This window comes from Anopheles darlingi, chromosome 2 (assembly GCF_943734745.1).
Source record: "Anopheles darlingi chromosome 2, idAnoDarlMG_H_01, whole genome shotgun sequence".
Lineage (NCBI taxonomy): Eukaryota > Metazoa > Arthropoda > Insecta > Diptera > Culicidae > Anopheles > Anopheles darlingi.
Window position 1 is genome coordinate 37,174,403 of NC_064874.1, and position 19,364 is coordinate 37,193,766.

Genomic DNA, 19,364 nt, shown 5'->3' on the forward strand with positions numbered 1-19,364 from the left:
CCATTTCTGATTTAAAACAATGCTGCTCCCTTCGCCAAAATATTCTTCTCCAGCAGTGGAGTGAACCGCGGGTCTCCTTTTTTGTTGCGTCTATTATGTCTGGGAAATGGAGCGATTAAAGCATTCATCAACATTCCCGCCGGCACGTCGGATACAGTACTCCACCTAATACTACCACCACCACCAATGGCCACAAATTGGCCACTTGAAAAGCTCTGTACGCTAGATTGTTCTTGCACACAACGGCGGCTGTAGTAGTGCACCACAAACGTGGAGAGAATGTTCATAAATAACCCCGGAATGTGCGCTACCCGACGACGGTTTGCCGGCGACGCACGACGACGTCTTCTTGTTTGTAGCAATTCCTGGAATTGCGTAATAAATTACTGGAGTATTCGCGAGCCCGCTTCCTGACGATGCACAGAAAACAGGCGCAATAGCAACATGGCCACCACTAGCTGCAGCCTTCCTCTCTGCATGGCAGAAGCTAAAGTCAGCAGCAGCAGCAGCCTCATGATGATGAAAGTATCGCAAATGAGGAAACGTGTTTGACGACGGTTCAAAAATGCCAGCCAGCGATAGAGGCGGCGGCCCTGTCTGGATTTATGAGGAAGACTCCGAGGCTCTCACTCATTCCTGGGGCTCGTGTGGCTTGATTCTCTGTCGAAAGGAGCGACGGACACGGGAGGATTAGTGGGGTGTGGGGTGGAGGGTGGGGGTTAGGAAAACTCATTTTTAATCTGCAGATGGTGAGCTTTTCAAATTTATTTCCCTGCAAACCGTCTGTCAGCCGGCGTTTGAGGGGTTACACCACCATCACCACCGCGCACGAAAGACAGACGACAAAGGACGGAAAGGGTAGGCAAAGAGGACCCCCCCCCCCCCTACCACCCCTTACTACCACCGGGGAACTTCCTCACTTCTCGCTTTCTCTGTGATAGTCGAGCACGAGAAAAACGCGGAAAGCTCACTGCTGCAACCGGCAACCGGCATCCCGCCGTCGAAAGCAGAGAACGAGAGATGAGAAACAGGAAAGGGAAAGGGGGAGGGAAACAGAACAGGCACTTCTTCTTCTCCCCTTTTTCCACAGACAGTGTCCCATGCTCAGCGATGCGTAAGTTTGAACGATTGCCTCTGATGAGTGTACCCAGGAGAGAGCATAACTTGGACACTCCCCCGGTCGGTCGGTCTCGTCGTCCCGTCCTCACCGATGCAGCGCTTCCCTCGACAGTTAGCAGAAGACGGAATCGAACCACAGAAAGAAAAAAACACGAGAACAAAACTCTGAAACCAAACCCTCGAAAGACCGAGACTCCGGTGTGGTCCGGGGTCGGTCTACACTAGAGCCAATCGCGGTGGCGGCCACAGCCTCGCACAGCCTCTCTATTGGAGCAACTGCAGCGGATCCTCTGTGCCGTGTGTAGGGCGCAGCGAAAAAAGGTCCCAAAAACCAATACAAAATACGGAAGATGAGAAGGAGCAGCAGCAGCACCAGTAACGGTCGGCAACAAAACGTAAGTAAAACGCGGAAAAGTCACTGAACTTTCTCTCTCTCTCGAGACATTCGTTCTTTTTCGGTTCCGGGATGCCGTCAAGCACAGTCAAGGACCAACCACCACCCTCCCGGGAAGGGTCCGTCCCATCCACCCTATATTTACCCAATTTATCTATGTTTGTCTAACGCAGCAGCAAGGCAGGCGCGCCTTCGTCTACGAGAAAACGTTGTCGACGACCTTCTCCATACGTTTAAGAGAGAGAGAGGGAGGGAAAGCGAGAGTGAGATAGAGGAAAAGAGCGATGAATTGGCCCAAGGATCGCCACGAGGAAATAGAGGAACAGCACCAGCAGCAGCAGTTGTAGTAGTCGTCATCGCCATCGTTGCGTGGAATGCTTTCGCGTGGTGGTGGTGGGCGGCATAAGAAATTCCTCAGACGTGAGCTAAAGTGAGCTTTCAAAAAGCTATAAACATTCCTATTCATGCCAAAATCGGAACCCTGGAACGGTGTGCGCTCCTCCCTATCTCTCAGTTCCCCTTCCCTTTGTGGCCACCGATTTCGATGTCGAACCCGGGAAGGATCTGTGTGTGTGTGGAAAGGGCTTTGTGAATACTGCGCGACGCGCGTTTGTGCACACGAAGAAGAGGCAATGGCGCGCTTTCAATGGCAGCGAAAAGTGTTTTTCCTCTCAGCTGCTGCTGCTGCTGCCGCCGCCTGCTGCTATCGACTGACTTACTTGGATGTGTGGCTCTTCGTTTTGTTTGGCAGAGCATTATTGGTGGCGGTGTCGTCCTTTTTTTCCCCCACTACCGGTTCGATTGCATAAATTTGGCAGCAGAAGCGCGAGTGAAAACGGTTGAGGAGGGGGGGCAAAAGAAAGAAAAAGTATTTTCCCCTCCCCCGGACAAAAAAAAGGACCACGATTCGAATCAACGCAAAAATTAGACAGAACGGGTTTTTTTTTTCGGCAAACTGAACCGAATGCAACCAAAACATAAGCAAACTCTACCCTCCCAAGAGCCCGGGGGGAAGATTGTGAAACAACAGAACACGCTCCAGACGACGTCGGCGCGTCGTCGTTGCGTCAGTTAAGGGACGCGCGGCCGCCGCCGCCGCACACGAAAAATGAGTGTTCGATGTATGACAGCTGTCATCGTTCAAAGTTTGCGCGCCTCCATTGCTACTTCCCACCCCCATAACAAGAACCCCGACCGGAAACTAACGGATCCGGATCGACCTGCTCCTAACAAAACGTCCTGTTTCTTGGCCCTCTTCTGCACGGAGGCACAGCGTGAGGGGATAATGGCGGGAGTGGTGTGCGAATGAAATGGAAAATTCAATTTCCTCTCTCTACTAACTGACACGCGCGAGAGGTAGCAGCAGCGTGGTCGAAGAGGAAATTGAACGTTTCACGCCGGCTGGCAGCAAGCAGTGTGTGTTTGGGTGCCAAATGGATGCCATATTGTAAAAACAAACTACTGATAAGACACTACAAAAGAGTACTTGCCATCGCATTTCACTATTTTCGCATTTCTTGATGATTGGCCGAAGGTAATGTGAGGATGAAACATAATCCAATTCTATTGTTTCACCAGAGACTTTATAAGTTAGCCACAAAATGTGTCCCATAAGTTATCATTAGAAAGAACGACCTTAATGAGGTCCAGAATCCTTACTATATCCACTAACTTTAGTAGAAACAAAGCATATAGTTAGTTTGCTATTGAGCAGATATAAATGTTATTAAGCCACAACAATGATTAACTTATCCGGGCACTACAACCGTCGAGCTATCTTTGAAGAAGAGATCGATAAGATCGCAATCTGAGTCTGAAAGAAGGCATTCCTCAATATCAAAGTTCTAAGTAGACCTAATTGACCGGGTCATCGTTTGCCAATCCGACGTGACATATGCTCGACCCTACTCTCTATAGACGGCCGACAATGGACTGTGACGTCAGCGAAATTGTCGGACAAAGCAAAATGCTCCACGTTCCGTCGATTTCTTCATTGTCACAATGTCAAAAAAGCTAAGAACAATTGCTCGGCAGCATAATTGGGTTATTTTAAGAAACAGATGGAATTGGTTACAACATTGTACATTTCGTACGGCGGTTTCTTTTCACAACTTTTGACGGCAGAGCTGATAAGTTGCAACGAATTCGCAATCACGTGTTACCGCAAACCGAGTCCGGTCCAGACGCACCGCCATATTGTGGGAAATAAACAGAAACATCAGCTGCTGCTGCAATTGCACAATCGACAATTCATTCCGGATTTTGACAGAACATCTTCAACCCATTCGCGATAAAACCTCGAACCCTGCGCGCGCCACTATATACTCGGATCAACCCCTCCAATCAAATTCCTCATCGCTTCTCTCCACTGCAATCGGTCTCCAATCGGTTTTGGTTTACTGATCCGTTACACTTGCACACACCACTGTCGAGTTTGTGTGTGTGTGCGTTGTTTGTGTGAGGATTCAATTTTCAATTCCATTCCAATTTATGGCTACATTTGTGAAGTTTTACGATCATCCCAGATATACAGCTACTCCTCTATCTCTCTCACTCCCGCGTTCTATCTCCTTCCTATTGGGTAAAGTGTTACTGTTACTCGTAGAGCTGCCGCCATCCCCCGGCCCAAAAACACTTCGAAACCGAAAATGGCACCGGTGGTTGCTGCGAGTGCTGACCGGGACCGGGACCGGGTGTAGTAATCCGTTCGCTTTGAATTCAATAAATATTATCGTGACTGCGTTTTATTTTGGTGCAATTTTAAATCGACCCAACGAGACCTCGCCTCTTCTGGGTCTGGGGGTTTAGTTGGGGTCGAGGAGCCTTCACTCGAAACGAACACGCGCGTAAGGACAAAGGCCAGACTGCCTGAAGAGAGGAAAAAACACAGAAGTCAGCAGGAGTGTCATCGTATACTCGATACCAAAAGGAAATAGAAGAAGCCCCAGTCCAGCGCAACTACTAGCTGCTGCTGCTGCTGCTGAGTCCCTATCACTCTCTTTTTCCTTCGCCGAATCTGATGAGTAAACAAGAATCGACATTCTTCTGTTGCCCTGACTTTGACTCTATCTATTTTGAAGGCAGGTCCAGAGAACGGGGAAGACCTCGAAGTTGAAGAAGCTGATGGCTCTTCAATACGATGCTAATGCGCCAAGGTGCCTGCCTGTCTCTGCACAGTAGTAACAGCAGCATTTGCACACACACACACACACGGATGCAAACGAAAAAGGGACATTGGAGCAAAATCGAAGAGGATTTAATTTTATTTTAATAAAATCACGTACCAAGGATTTCCCCGACGCCGATCGTTTTCTGCAAGCGGAAAAGTGGAGATGAAGATGAACAACATCACACCAACCACCTCACTCTCTCTTTCCTTCTCTCACATCCGAAGCTGGTGTGGGATATAAATTTTTAAAAACATCATTTCCCGACGTGCGAGAACCGAACCAACGGAACGGAACCATGAGCCACAGCAGCAGCCGCAGCAGTCGACCTCCTGTGTGTCGTGTCCGCCGCGCTCGCAACCAACCGCTCGCAGAACCTTTATCGATATTAATATTCAATGAATATCAATGTCAAACCGTGTTTCCTTTTTCCATGAAGCCAAAGGAAAACTCGCGCACCTCTTTCTTCTCTCCTCCACCACCTTTTCCTCCCCTTTTCCCTGCAAATCTGACACCTGCACAGACCCCCACCAACTGCTCCACAAGTCGCAACCCCGTCAGTCATTCTCCTTCACTCTCTCGCTCACTGGATGAGACCTCAATGGAAAGGCAACGCAACGGATCCACAAATCCATCCCCGGACCCCCACACCACACACCCACCACTAGTACCCGTCTGGTCCACCACCATCGTCGTCTGCGGTGGCGCGCACGAAGAGAAGGAGGACACGACTTCAGGACGTGTTTTTGGTGATGCCCGCCGATGACGATGACGACGACGACGACGAAGGCTAACGACCTCCGCCGCGCTGGTTTACAAGAAATGTTTAGCCTCCTCTCATCCCTTTCCCTTCCGGGGGGCATCCCTTCCGGGGGGCATCCCTTACAGACACCCACAGACCCGAAGCGACCGAAGCGACCGGAAGCTCCGGCGGGGAAGGATTCGCATTTGACACTCTGCGCGTGTGTCTCGGAGGAGGAGGAATAGGAGGAGCGGAAAAGGAAGTGGCGGTTCACAGGTGTTTCTCTTCCGCTTCGGAATCCCAGACCCACCACCCTCCCCGACAACCAACAGACCAGACCACAAACGAAGCGAAAGAAGGAAACGATTCCGAGGAACACGACGACGGCGCGCAGCATGCTGATAACTTGGCCGACCGGTGGGCTGGCCAGTCACAGACCGGGGGGCCGGCTGGCCGGCTGGCTGGCTGGAAGACAACCCGAAAATTAAATTGATTGCTTTCGTTTTCTTTGTACGTGCGCACAGTGGGACAGAAGTGTGACGGTCGCCGAAAGGAAAGGACCCTCTGCCTCATCCCCTAAATGCAGGGGTCGCGGTCGTGGATCCTTTACCGAGAATACAACAACCCCCCGTACAGCGAGTGATAGTGTGTGTGTGTGTTGAGGAAGAACGGACGGACGGACGACGGTGACGAACGGCAGCAGCAGTCATTATCATTATTCATTCTGCGTGTCCTCACTTTCACCTCACCTCTCCTCACCTCACCTCTAGCCACCAGCACACGCCCAATCCGGCGAGAAGAGATCCGAGACTAAACGTTGGCGGCGATCACTCTCTTCACCGGATTACAAGAAGCCAGCCAGCCAACCAAGATCGTCCCTTTCGTGGGCCGACGCACCAAAAGGATACTGAGGGGGGAGGCACGGAGTAGACGGAACTGAGGACGAAACCGAAATCCCAAATCCCAAACGGAAAAGTGACGAGACCGCAAATGTTATCATAATAGATGTCTCTGGCTGGCTGGCCAAGGCCCGTCTCGTCTCTCTCTCTTTTCTATGTCTTCCGCAAGTGCACAAGTGTAGGTGGTGGTGCTGGTGGTGGTGGGATCCCCCTCCCCACGATTGGATCCTCTGTCGTGTCTGAGGCCTTGGTGTTCGTCGTTCGAGAGGTTCGGAAAGCAGCGTGACGCCATCCGCGATCCCACAGGTGATGGGTAGTAGGCGAGGATGTTACCGAGGGGGAGGGTGGACCAACAACAGCAACACATTCTCGGGAATGACCCTTGGGGGGGTCTCACACCACACGACGGGATTGAGGTGAGCGGATCGAACCCGTCCTCTCGTCCGGTCCCGTCCGGTCCCCGTTGAGGATTCAAACTTAACGAGCAAGGAACAAAAATAAACATCAACCCAAACCCAACACCCACCCAGCCACCCCCGGCAAAACGCAACAGCTTACTCTTCCCTTCTCTCTCTCACTCACTTGCGTCTTGCAACAATCACGATTAGCAGCAGTAGCAGCAGCAGCAGCAGCAGTAGCTTCTCAGCCTTCTCTTATCCTCAAACAACAAAATCCTGGGCAGGGAACACGTCCGACGACGTCGTGTCTCACCGGCACACACACGCATACACCTTTCTCTAATAATCGCGTCAGCAGCCCCCTCTCTCTCTGCTCTCCTTTCTTTTAATCCTCTATCTCTTCCATTCGATTCGAACGTTAATGGTTTTATAGAGTGGATTGTAAAATTTTGATGACTTCATCTGCACGTATCCTTTAGAGCGAGAGAGTGTCGTTAGGAAGAGGAACAACCTAGAAAGAGGATGATCCTTAGCCAGAAAGACACACACACACACGCAGATCAGGCGACGTTGATTTGGTTCCAAACAAACAGGATTGGGCTTCCGTTTGGAGACAACTCGTTGTTCGTGGCTGCGTGGCTGCGTGGTAGCGACCCGAAATAGAGTAGAAAGCATTACGCCTCATTAACCTCACCATTCTGGTTGATGAGTCGGAGGCGCTCTTTTATCTCCTCCCGTACAAGAATCATTTGCGATGATAAATGGCAGTTAATTAGTCACTCCGTTGCAGAGACGAACAGGGAGAAAAGACTGGAAAATTATGAAAAATCTGTCAGCCAGGTCCTGGTGACAATGACACTGGTGGTGTTTTTGGAGAGAAGGACCAGGCGTGGAGAACACGAGCTTTTCCCTTCAAGGCAAGGCTGCGAGGGGCCCAGTTTCGCATGAAAAGACATTTTATCACCAGTACAATACTAGAGAGAGAGAGCTCTTAGCTCTCTTCCAAGAGAACATTATGGGAATCAATAGACAAACATACCGTCCGTTCAAGGACATCCCCGAGGCGCACACTGTTGTTGTGTCGATCGATCAACTTACTTTCAAGTTCAATGACCGACAGCGTCGCCACCATCATCGGTGTGTGTGTGCAACTCAACTACTTTGAAGGACACTACTTCAAGCGCCTCTATCGAGCACCTATTCTCTCTTCTATCACCATCGTCGTCGTGATGGTGGTGTGAAATGTGGAAATTTATTATCTTCCGGCGATGGGTGAAGAGGATAGACCTCCTCCCTTTCGCTTTCAACATCATATACCGGAGGAGTGTCTCACTCAACCATGTCCAATTGTTTGACCACCAAAGCCCCGAGGAGCCCTCGGCTCATCGATACGATACCCCCACAAGGTGACCAGAGACATCAAACGAATTTCCCTTTTTTATCCTTCTTGTACCACCGAGTAGGGGTGGTGGCCGGACGACGATGGGTGCCTATAGAGGTGAAAATTTCTAGAAGAATTTCACCTGTTTGAACAGATAATACCCTGGAACTGTTCTTGAGTGTGTTGCGTTAGTTAGTTAGGATATCGTTACACATTTACAACTCGATCAATCTTCCTCGGTATGTTAAATAACACACACCAATAGGGGGCCTGTCTGTCTCTTTACCTGATAAAACACGATGATCACGACACGATAAGGTGAAAATTCAAAATACATCGCCTGCAGGAAAAGGCACTAGAGATGTTAGGGGCGCTAGAGAGCTTTCACGCCTGAATGGTAGACTATGAGCATACACATCATCATCACAGTCTACTGGCTGCCATTGACCTGACGATTTCTCCTTAACGGCGCCGCGCGAGGCCTTTTCCCTGCAACTGCAACCCGACCGGAAAATCGGTCCGTGACAAGGGCTAGTCAACTAAAAACGGAAGCGACGCCTCTATAACAGAGCAAAGGGGCCAAAGCCAATCAAGGGCCCGGTAAGAACGGGTGTGCCGCTGCAGCCAGTGGCGTGTTATCGAACGATGGTGGTGGCGACGCTGAGATGGTACGGATTGTCTTCGTCGTCGTCGAAGATGGAATACTTTCCCCGGTTGTATCGGGGAACACGACCTTCCGGAAGCGCTAGGTTCAGCAACCTGACTGTGGTGGTGGTGATAGACCGTGAAATTTTTCCGAATCCTTACCGACCGGGAGGCGAGACACAAATGTTTGCATAACGCCTCTCCTCTCCGCCTCGACGCAACTACGAAAGGATGGAGAAGAGACAATCGAACGAGCGAGGGTCTCTCCTCCGAGATACAACAGAGCGCGCTGCTGGCTGCTTTTTCCTTTATTGCCAAACGTTACGTTATCTCCCCGCGTGAACTCAATGGCACTGTCCTACCAATAACTCACTCAAACGGGAGGACGGACAGGATTTGCGATTGCGAGTAAGAGAGCCAGAAAGTAGCACCATCCACGATCGCCTCCAATCGACACGCCTGCAAGCTATGCAAAACCGTTTTACTGTCCTTCCTTCCTTCCACCATCACAACACCCCCACACAAAGGGGGGTGTACATGTGTCTCGAAGGAAGCAAATACAAATCGATTTACGCAACAAAACCTAAAGCACGCGGACGCGCATTTGTCTCGCTCGATGAATCCCGATACTGATGCGCTTCTGGTGCCCCCGGTCGTGGTGTTGTCGTAAAGAGATCACACCACACGGATGGCATATCAGGGTTGCGCAGCATGATGGAGCGAGTGGTGGTGGCGGTCGCCGGCCACGAGAAGGAGAGGAAACAACGCGTGCGACAAACCAAATTCCTCCGCAACAACTTTTTTCTCATTAAACTTCCTCGTTTAATTTATTATCATTCCGCGGGGGAGTGACGAAGCTTTTGGATTGCTGCGCTATCGGAAAGCCAGTCGGAAGCGCCAACGGATGACACAACAGTGTGACAGGACACGACGACCGTCCCGGGGAACCGACGACATTAATGGCATTCCTCTCTGCACGCATCGATTTTGTCTTCACTCCCGGGGGGTGGGGCACGACGACGGACCACCACCACAGCATAGATCATCTTTTCGCGTGCTCCACACACCATGAGGGTGGTGTTTGCATAACCGACCGAGAAAAGTGGTTGCCATTGACTACTATGTGTCTCCCTCCGGGGATTTCCCAGGATTTTCTTAGCACAACTTTCAGCGAAACAGTAATTATCTCGCTAATGTTTTTTGTTAAACTTTTCCTTAAAAAAAAGGACGTAATTTTCAAGCATCTTTTACCTCGATAACATGTTTACGAATGGGGATCCAACCAGCGGTATAAGGAAATCCAAACCGTCTTCTACTAGACGTTACTCAAAATTGCAGCTACTCGTCTTCAAGTTAATCTGTGGTCCACTGTCCAGGTACACACACTGACCTATCCCATCAATGGACAGCTCTAGCTAGAATCTTAAAGTTACTGTATGTGTGTGTTTATTGAAACAAAACATAATCCGAACTCTAGTACGTCCGAAAAGTTTAATTTCCTGCCGAAATAACGGTGCAACAGAAACCTACGCCAATAAATACCAATGGAGAGCAAGGAAGAAGCACAAGAAGGAGTTTAGCACTCATAAATCATAAGCGCGCATAAAACAAGCTGCTTCTAAGAGAAGAGGATCGTCGTCGTTCCCGGACCGAAACGAAATCGGAGATCGTTAGACACGGGAGGGGGTAGTACTAAAACCGTCAAAAACTTTGTCCGTCTACCCGGGGACCGGCCTGGCGTATAGCGGAAAGAATCCAGAATCCCCGCGTGCTGCTGTCCTCTGGGGCTGTCTGTCGCGCCATCGACGCCATCTCAACAACAAGTTGGCTTCCTCCTGCTTTGGCGATCGCGGCTGATGCACCATGCAGACGACGTCTTTATGTTGATCCGAGGAGGGCCTACGAGCAAAGCTGGTCAGTTCTGGTGGTGGTAATAAAAAGCGTACATCGGATCAGACATCGGATCAGACATCGAAGCACGCTCTCGCGCTGAGGATTTCCTTAGTGCAAGTTGATTGAAGAGGAGAGCAGCACCAAGGTCTTTATGATCGAGACACACCATCAACTCATCTTCATCCTGGGAAGTATCAGTCCCTTCTGCGCCGCACTGAAACGATGCCATAACCTCGCTTTCTCACCCTCGAGACAACTCGAGAGCTGACCACCTTCTTTCCCGCACCATTCTAGCAGCACTCTTTGACTCCTTATTTTGATCCGTTTTCAGGATGAAGAAAGGTATGAGGATAAGAGGTCGGGGCGTTTATATTGACGACTGTGCACTGGGTGCAGAGAGCGCGCGAGCAAAACGTCGTGTGTCCATCTTTCATGCGAAGTCCGAACGACGTTTATGTCCAGCTGTTCGATGTCCCCTCCCTCCCTCACACTCTCACCCAGGGATTGTGTCGTAAAACCTAACGAAGCGGAGATGCAGAAATCGCTACCACCGAACACACAACACGACGACCCTTTCTCCCGTGGAAATTACCCTACTGCACCTCAACTGTGAGCGAGGAAGAGAGTTCTGGTTTTATGTCTACATTCAATTATGTGCGCGCGCTCACAGACAATAGCGCCGTCGTCTCGTGCACGGTGACACAAACGCGCACGGTAATTGCACAGAGCCTCAGCTGTTCCTCGGACCGCGGCGCGTCCTGACCTCCTCTCACACTAGCGTCGGCGCGCCCGCGAATATGGTGTGCTTGCTTGAGAGAAACACAATTTTTCAGCTCATTGTGCGTCCCCCATGCCGTCAAGAGACAGTGAGAAAGATCAGCATAGACGTAGACACAACAGCAGCATAGAGGCCAGTAAAAAAAACTCGACAAATCAATCTACCAGCCGGAAGGGTCACACGGCAGCCACGAACACAAACGCGAACAGTTACTTAACGGGCGACGGCGATGACGACGATGTTCAAAGAGACCTCAAGCGAGAGATAAAGCTCAGATATCGTGGCGGCGACGGCGACGACGACGACATGCATGCGCAACCACCGTGAGCAGCAACAACACACAACGACAGGCCAAAAGCGGCTATAGTCCACCGGAGCGCATACATTAGGGTGATAAATGATTTTATGCTCCGTTACTGACGGAAGACTGTCGGTACGAACACCACACTCCGGGACGCAAGCTGCTGCTGCACACCGAGAAGAGGTCACGACGGTCGCAGCGAGATTAGAGGGAGGAGGTGGTGGTGGTTTCGTTGGAAATCTCCAAAAAATTTAATTCCGAATTTGCATAACACGGAAGTGGGCAGCACCAGCAGCAGCAGCAGAGCGATAGGTGTTGTTGGCCACCGCCTGATGGCTTGACGGATTAGATTGAAGCCAACTTCTTCTTTGTGTGCTGCTGCTGGTGGCCACCGTTTACCGAAAAAGAGGTAGAAACCATTCATTAACTGCGTCCAACTAGGGATTGCTGTTAAATTGAATGAAACCATTTTAGTCAGATAGTGCCCGCGTCCCGATAGTAAGCGATTGTCAATCCATCACCACCATCACGACCAGTAACCGGTGCCAACCAGAGCATGCAGTAGCGATGGACTGGTGCCCGTTGTCCCACAGAGAGCGAGGGAAGTCCAGAGGAGTTATGGTGTCAAAAATGTGAATCCCTTCAAAGACAATTTTAGGGTTCGCGCGCTCCAAGCAGTTGGTTTAAGAAGAGGAGAAAAAAACACACATAAAAAGGTGTAGCAACAGAGGATACCCGCGCGTCTTCTAATCCCACTACCGGCCGTCTAGGAAGGAGCATGGACCGACCAAAAGAGACTCCCCCCCTCTTCATCCATTCCGTTAAAAAAGGATCCATCCGTCTTTTCAGTTTGCCTTTTTTTTGTCGTATGTTGCTAAACGAAACCGATTTACTTGGGTCTAATGAACCTTCACACCCAACTCCCACAGAGGACGCTGTCATTCGAGCAGTATCTAACCACTGTACTACCACCAGACACCAGAGAGAACCGACGGACTAGCGCAGTATCCACCACTACCTCCAGATTCTCAAAAAAAAAAAGAGCATAAAAATTGTCCATCCTTAATTAGCTTTAATTACTTTCATTATCATTTTTATGGCCCGCAAAGACCGGAGGAATGGTCAGTTTTGCATGGCACTCTCTCTCTCCTTCATCAGGACACGGACACCCTTCCGTTCCTCGTGTCTCCTCCTCTCGTGGGAGAAGAAAAGAGCTTAATGGCGGGCCGGTTGGTGGAAGGAAGTGGATTTTGCATTGCACTTCCACTGGTGTGTCGCCCCAGTACACCACACTCCAGGCATCTGTGGGGCCTTTACAGGGTACTGGAAGCATCCCCTCCTCCACCAGAAAAGAGCGACCGATGATGAAGTTCAAATTTTCATTAGACAACTGCACCACTGTTGGAGAAGGTGACTGGAACGGCAAACACCATCATGTCTCTGGTCAAGGCAGGCAACACACTCAGTAGTATAGTCCCAGGGAGTATAATACTCGCCATGATGAGGCAAAATCGATGACCACCATCACCATCACACCACACATAGCATCTACTCTCATCCGGTGATGTTGATGAATTATTTATCTGCGGTTAAAACGAACGTTGGACATTGTTCCTCCGGCATCACCACATCCCATCGGAGGAGCACAGACCAAAGGCAGGATAGAACTACTACTACTCGTACGACCTCCTGGTGGTGGAACTTTTTGGGAATTCGGAAGCGAAGCTTGACAACATGGAGATCCGATCCGGTTGTGTCGCCTGGCGTGTCCTCACCAACACACACACACACACATACGTGCGGTGAACGTGGGTCGTATATCTCCACCCGTTTGGATGGAACACAAGTGAATGGGAAAACATTCGCCAGAAAATTTATGATAAACGGGATCGATAAATGGATTTCCTCTTCTCCATAGGTCCCGGGAACACACACACACACAAACACACGGATGTCAACACCACACAAACTCTCTGCGCGCGACACACCGGAGAGGATCGACATCAACGGTCGTCGGGTCGGTCCCCGGTGTCTGGAGGATGGCTTAATATCCTTAATTCCGAAGGCCACACAACGGGTCATGGATCTTCATCCCGGCTGATACGCGCTGTGTATCGTGACTACGGTGGTGATGCTGCTGCTGCTGCTGCTACTGTTCTTCTCCTTTACGATGGCGGATGGGAGGACTAGGAAAGTATCAGGGAGAGCTTTATGGGGATGTAATTGAATTTTTATGATTTAATTGGAACAGCAACGGCGGCGGCATCAAGGGATTGATGAAATCGCCATACTAGGGAACTTCTCTCTCTCTCTCTGTCTTTATTTAGGTGGTATCACTGCACACCAAAGTCAGCACACACACGACTTTAGGAGAACGACCTCTTCCACAGAGTTCGCGCATTCCGATGACCGGCGCGCTTCAAAAATGGTTTATTTCCTTTTGTGTTTTTGGTACCATCGAATGATGATCACATTTCGTGGACACTCCCTCCAATGGTGTATGAGAGCAACAAGCGTGTCCGAGATCTGGCATCCACATACCACACCAAACGAGAACGAAATGACGACATCAAAATTCAACCGAACATCACGGAAAAATTAAATTTTAATTGCATTTCCACCATAATACTCTCGGGTGCGCTCTTTAACTACCGAGATTCGGTTGGTGAACGGTGTGTGTGTGTGTGCGATAACGTCCGGCGATAAAGATTTTCCGCGACAAACCAACGGCCACCGCAACATTATTACCGCGAAAAGGCGCGCGAAGGGAACGACGAATGGCGAAAACAGAGAATTGTTGAGAATTGATTGCTTATCGATTGTCGTTTGGAAAATGGGTTTTTCCTTAATGCGCGCGGAGGTCTCACGCTGCCACTCTCTCTTTCGCTCACCCCCGCGGCCCGGGTTCTACGAGAAACTGGCCACTTTGAGCTGGGCCTTAAACGAGGAGAGGAGAGCTGTCGCACGAGTGGCAGGAAAATGGAAAACTTTTACACTTTCCTTTTTGCACATTTGGCAGCCACCGACGCCACTGTGTTATCAGCGAACGAGTAGAACTTTGAGCACAGAAAAAACGAAGAAAAGAAAAAGAGTAGATCACCTTCACCCCGCACACACACGACACACGATCGTTGGAATGGTCCTGCTTGGATGTGCTTGAGGCTTGAGAGGGCAAAGCAAAGTCTCGCGCCCCAAACTAAAGTACCCTTAAACAGGGAAGGGAGGACACACGGTCGCAGGCGGTTGTGTACTAGAGAGAATGCCACCGCGACCACCTCGCCGTCGATCGATTTCCTTTGCAAACAACATACCATCATCTGCGCTACTGCTGCTCCTGCTCCTGCTGTGCTGCGGGAAAGAAAGCTTCAGAACGCGCAGCAGTTTCCACCCTCGCCACTTGCAAAGCCCAGCAGGCGACCCCATCAGCCACAACCAGAGAGAGAGCCGGGGACGAAACTCCTATCAAACACTAATAAATCACTGAGGTTTTTGCTCCGATGTTTTTCCTTCGCTTTCCCGGCGCGCCCAGGTTGCTGTGCTGTGCCTGATGGTTGGAAGGATCGCGCTCGCTGCTGCTGCTGCTGCTGGCTGCTTTCCCGCGGCTTTTTCTCTTCTTTTTTGTGCGTTTGATGTAGATTTCCAACTTTGCGCGAGTAGCAGCTTCTCAGACGGACACTCCCTCCCTCCTGTCTGCGTCACATCACACCTTCCCCACTCCCGCGGCACCGGATATTGAAACAGTTTTTTTTGTGTGTGACATTTTCCGATTTCGCTTTCTTATCGCTCGGGCACGCAAGAGCACATACAAACACACACACAAACAACACAAGCTGATGATGCTGTATTTGGACCAATACTCTTCGCAGCGAATAATAGTTGTGTACTTGAATGACTTTTCTTTTGCAGATGACGGCGGGTCAAGAATTGCTTCAATTCCAGAAGGAAGTTGGCAGTCGGCAATTTAGATATCCCGCCCTCCCCTGCGTTGGTATCGTCGTTTTGCGCAACAGGTTACAGCCACGCGCGGCTTTTTCGCGATCGTTCAGTTGCAGGAGCAGCCATAAATCGTGTGGAGAAAGTAATTTTTGTCCTGAAGCAGAACACATTAAACCACTAATTTCGATATGCTTTAACACAACCTGCAATCGTTGGATTTTGATTTTCCGTGGGAATATCAATACTAAAGGTAGCGAAGGTTTTAGTACAAACCAAGCCAACGCCAAAGTGTCACATTTCGCGAGAAACCTCACTACTCGAGAACCTCTTGCCGGGGGGTCTTCTATGGCATGGACAAAAGGGCAAACAATGCACGCGCCTCTCCTTTGGCAAACATTTACATTTTACAAGCAACATGGGTGCGCTTTAACCGACGAGTCCGTGATGCCATTTCAAGGGCAATAGCAACTCTGGACACCACCAGTGAGAACACCCGCCCTGGCCTCAGTGCAAAGAGGTATAAGGGTGGAGTAGCTGTTGAACTTCAACAACCGAGCACGCTCCAGGCTAGTGGTTGTAGTGCGTGATTCAATTAGCACGACAATTCGCGTCTACACCAAATTGCAAGAAACCTCACCACCTCTCTCATCGGAGGGGCACAACACCACACAGCACCTTAAATGGCGTAATCGCATAGCGAGGATGATACTGTGGACACTAGTGCAGCGCAAATGACTAACTCTCGCCCTCCATGGACACAACAGCATTCTACTTCCGTAGAGAACGTAGATAAACACACAACATTGTGTCCACTCTGCCACAAACGACGCGAAGTCCGATGACCGAAAACGTGACTGCCGCTCATTAGTGGCAGTAGTAGTGTGCACGCCATCAGACATCGCCATCCACAGCGAACCGTGGAGTGGATGAGAGCCAGGCCAGGCCAGTCCACCCCGCCCCCACGGCCACTGTCACTCTCGCTTTCAACATCCCTTCCTTTTCGCGGAACATGACGAATGCAGCAGAACGGTGCTGCGCGCGCTCGGTCTGTCAAACGTAACTCGTGAGAAATTCCGGATGAAGACGAAAGGGGGGGGATAGATATTCACACCCTTCGCGTCGTTCCGTGTCACGTTGCACGCGAGGCACACATTTGGGCACTAAAAATGGAAACATCTTCCGTTCAGAGTTTGCTGTTTCTCGTGAACGTGAAGGGCGCCAATAATCTGCCAATATCTCCGCTAGCGCAACGTGCACGGTTATTAATATTTTGGAATAGTTACATCCTGCTAGTAGTGGTAGTAGAAACTAGGTCGAACTGCTCGGAGGAGAGTCTGGATGGCGCTAACACCACAAACAAACACGTGTTCTCTTATGTGTGTCAATGGATGTTGCCGTTGGTCAGTGTTCTCCTTCCTCGCACGGAGCAAAGCATGATTTGAATTGAACTAGCCCAGAGAGAGAGAGAGAGAGGCGCCACAACACGAAGAACGTCGTGTACTGTTTAAATGCGGAAAACACGGGAAACTACTTTTCCACGTAACGCGCTGGCCACATTCGACCGAACCACCGTTTGCTTGCCAAGGCACGTTTTCCAATAGAGCCAGTCAGTTGGCGCGCGCCTTTCGCATCTCGTGCTCGCGATGATGACGATGATCATGGCGTACGTGCAGTGGCCCTCCTCTGAAATGCAACAAATAGAGTTGTATTGCGGGGATCCCCCCCACATCGTGTGACTTCTGACGCTTCCTATTTCTATCTGTACTTTGAGTCAAACACGAATATCAATTCCGAAGAATTCCGCTTCCAGGGGATTATTGTGAAATCTCGCGCGTACCCGAGGAATGAAGGCCACGTGCGCGCAGCATTCCACCTCATCACGCAGACGACAATATCAATTAACTGGCGCGATTCTGTCGGATAGACACGACAGAGAGAGAGACATGCCGATGATGATGATGGTTTGCGGTTGCGATCTATGCGGTTCTTTACTGTCACACCAAACGTACCGCACGCACCACCTCTGGGGGGAATCTCTCTATGGTATGAAATTCAATCCACTGGCATCATGTGCCCTACGGCAACTAATTATGCAATCCCGTGGTACACACGATGTCACCCATTATATACCAACTAGAACGTTTTCCATGATTTCAGCTAAAAGTAAAAGATACGGGGTTGTACTGTGCATGCATATCCCGGGGCACACTTACCTTTATCGAATACGAGTTTATTCGCTGCCGCGGCAATGCGTTGAAGGAGGAAAAGTCCAGACGACGCGAGAAGATTCCATTGGCACCAGATGTAGCACTAGGGAAAGAAGCAAGAAAAAAAAACAAGCAACACATTAAAAGAACGTTTTGTAAAGATTGGCGCGTGAGAAGAGAGAACCGCCCGGATGGACGCGTACATATAATATTAGCATACAATACACCGTGGAAAGAACAATCGATAACCAGCTTACGGGGGAGAAAAACATTACCCAAAAATCCTCATCAAAAAACCAACAACAAAAACCATCGCCGTCGTGCAAGCGATGATCACGAATCGCTCCGTTATCAATTATGTGTATCGACATTTCCAATCCATTACACGCGATTCATGACGCGCGATCCACTCCATTTTTTGGCCCGATAACCCCTCGCGCGCGGCCCGGGACCGTTTTGGTCTTTGTTTGTCACCGGCCTGCCTGTCTCTGATGCCTCTTCTCCCCCTTTCGTTGGTCTTCGCCCTCTCTCGGTATGATCGACGACAATATCATGAGGAAAGGAGCGAAGAAAAGGGGCAACACATCCCTCTCCTTTCGGATGGGCGCCTTGGTCTTGGTAAGCAAATAAACACTCCGCAGCAAAACCCAGGGGGTTCCTCGTCGTCCCCCCGAGATAAGAACACACGAGCCCAGTACGGAGCGACGTTTTAGGGAGAAAAAGAGCGAGAGAGACAGATGAAGAACCCAAGGAGATCCGCGGTATAATGCGAAAAGAATGAAAGTGGTTGCGGCAACGACGACGGCGACCGAGGCACGGATCGAATATGGAGCGCACCCGCGCCTTATCGCCCGGATCTTCTTCCGCACGCTCGGTTGCTGCTGCTGACGGTGCTGGCTGATGGAGGTGCAGTTTGTGTCAACGCAGAAGATGGCGCGACGCAAGGGATACGGGAACACCAAAAGCCACATGAGAAATGTGCAGTTCTTCCTCCTGCGTGTGTTCCTCCTCTTCCCAATGGGGGGGGGGCTTCGCAACCGACCAGAGCGCGGAATTGTGGAACGTGATAATGCGCGGAGAGTGTCACATAGCTCCATATACTATGAAAAAGAGGAGCAGCAGCAGCAGCAAGAGGATTGTATTCCGGGAACCAGCCCCGTCCAAGAAATGCACATTCGCGCTTCTCTTCGCTAAACGACCATACTATAAGCGTAGAGGAGGATTTTTCGTTGCCTCTAGCCAGGTCGGACACTCTTTGCTCTCACAAATCTCGCCATCATTTAGCCAAGAGCACACCAGAAACCGAAAAATAGAACAGCCAAGTCCAGTGGCCAAGGCTATGGCTCTCATGATACACCATCATTCAAAAATTTGGACACAAGACATCCTCCCAGCTCGTATCTTACGTATCTCGCAGAAATAACTTATTAAAGATAGACCAATCCAGCGCGGGGAAAACACGAGGATTTCCACAAGGAAAGATGATCACCGGCACATAATTTAC

General features: G+C 50.2%; 2 protein-coding genes across 2 annotated transcripts in view; both read right to left on the minus strand.

Annotated features, from left to right (window-relative positions):
• Positions 1–19,364, minus strand: part of LOC125948543 (headcase protein) — a 114,774-nt gene that overhangs the window by 70,347 nt on the left and 25,063 nt on the right. Inside the window, exon 2 of the mRNA XM_049674732.1 lies at positions 17,867–17,963. Within this exon, the coding sequence (XP_049530689.1) occupies positions 17,867–17,963 (97 nt within the window). The remainder of the gene's footprint in view (positions 1–17,866; positions 17,964–19,364) is intronic.
• LOC125948523 (uncharacterized) overlaps positions 1–19,364 on the minus strand; it is a 345,242-nt gene that overhangs the window by 23,214 nt on the left and 302,664 nt on the right. The window lies entirely within an intron of this gene.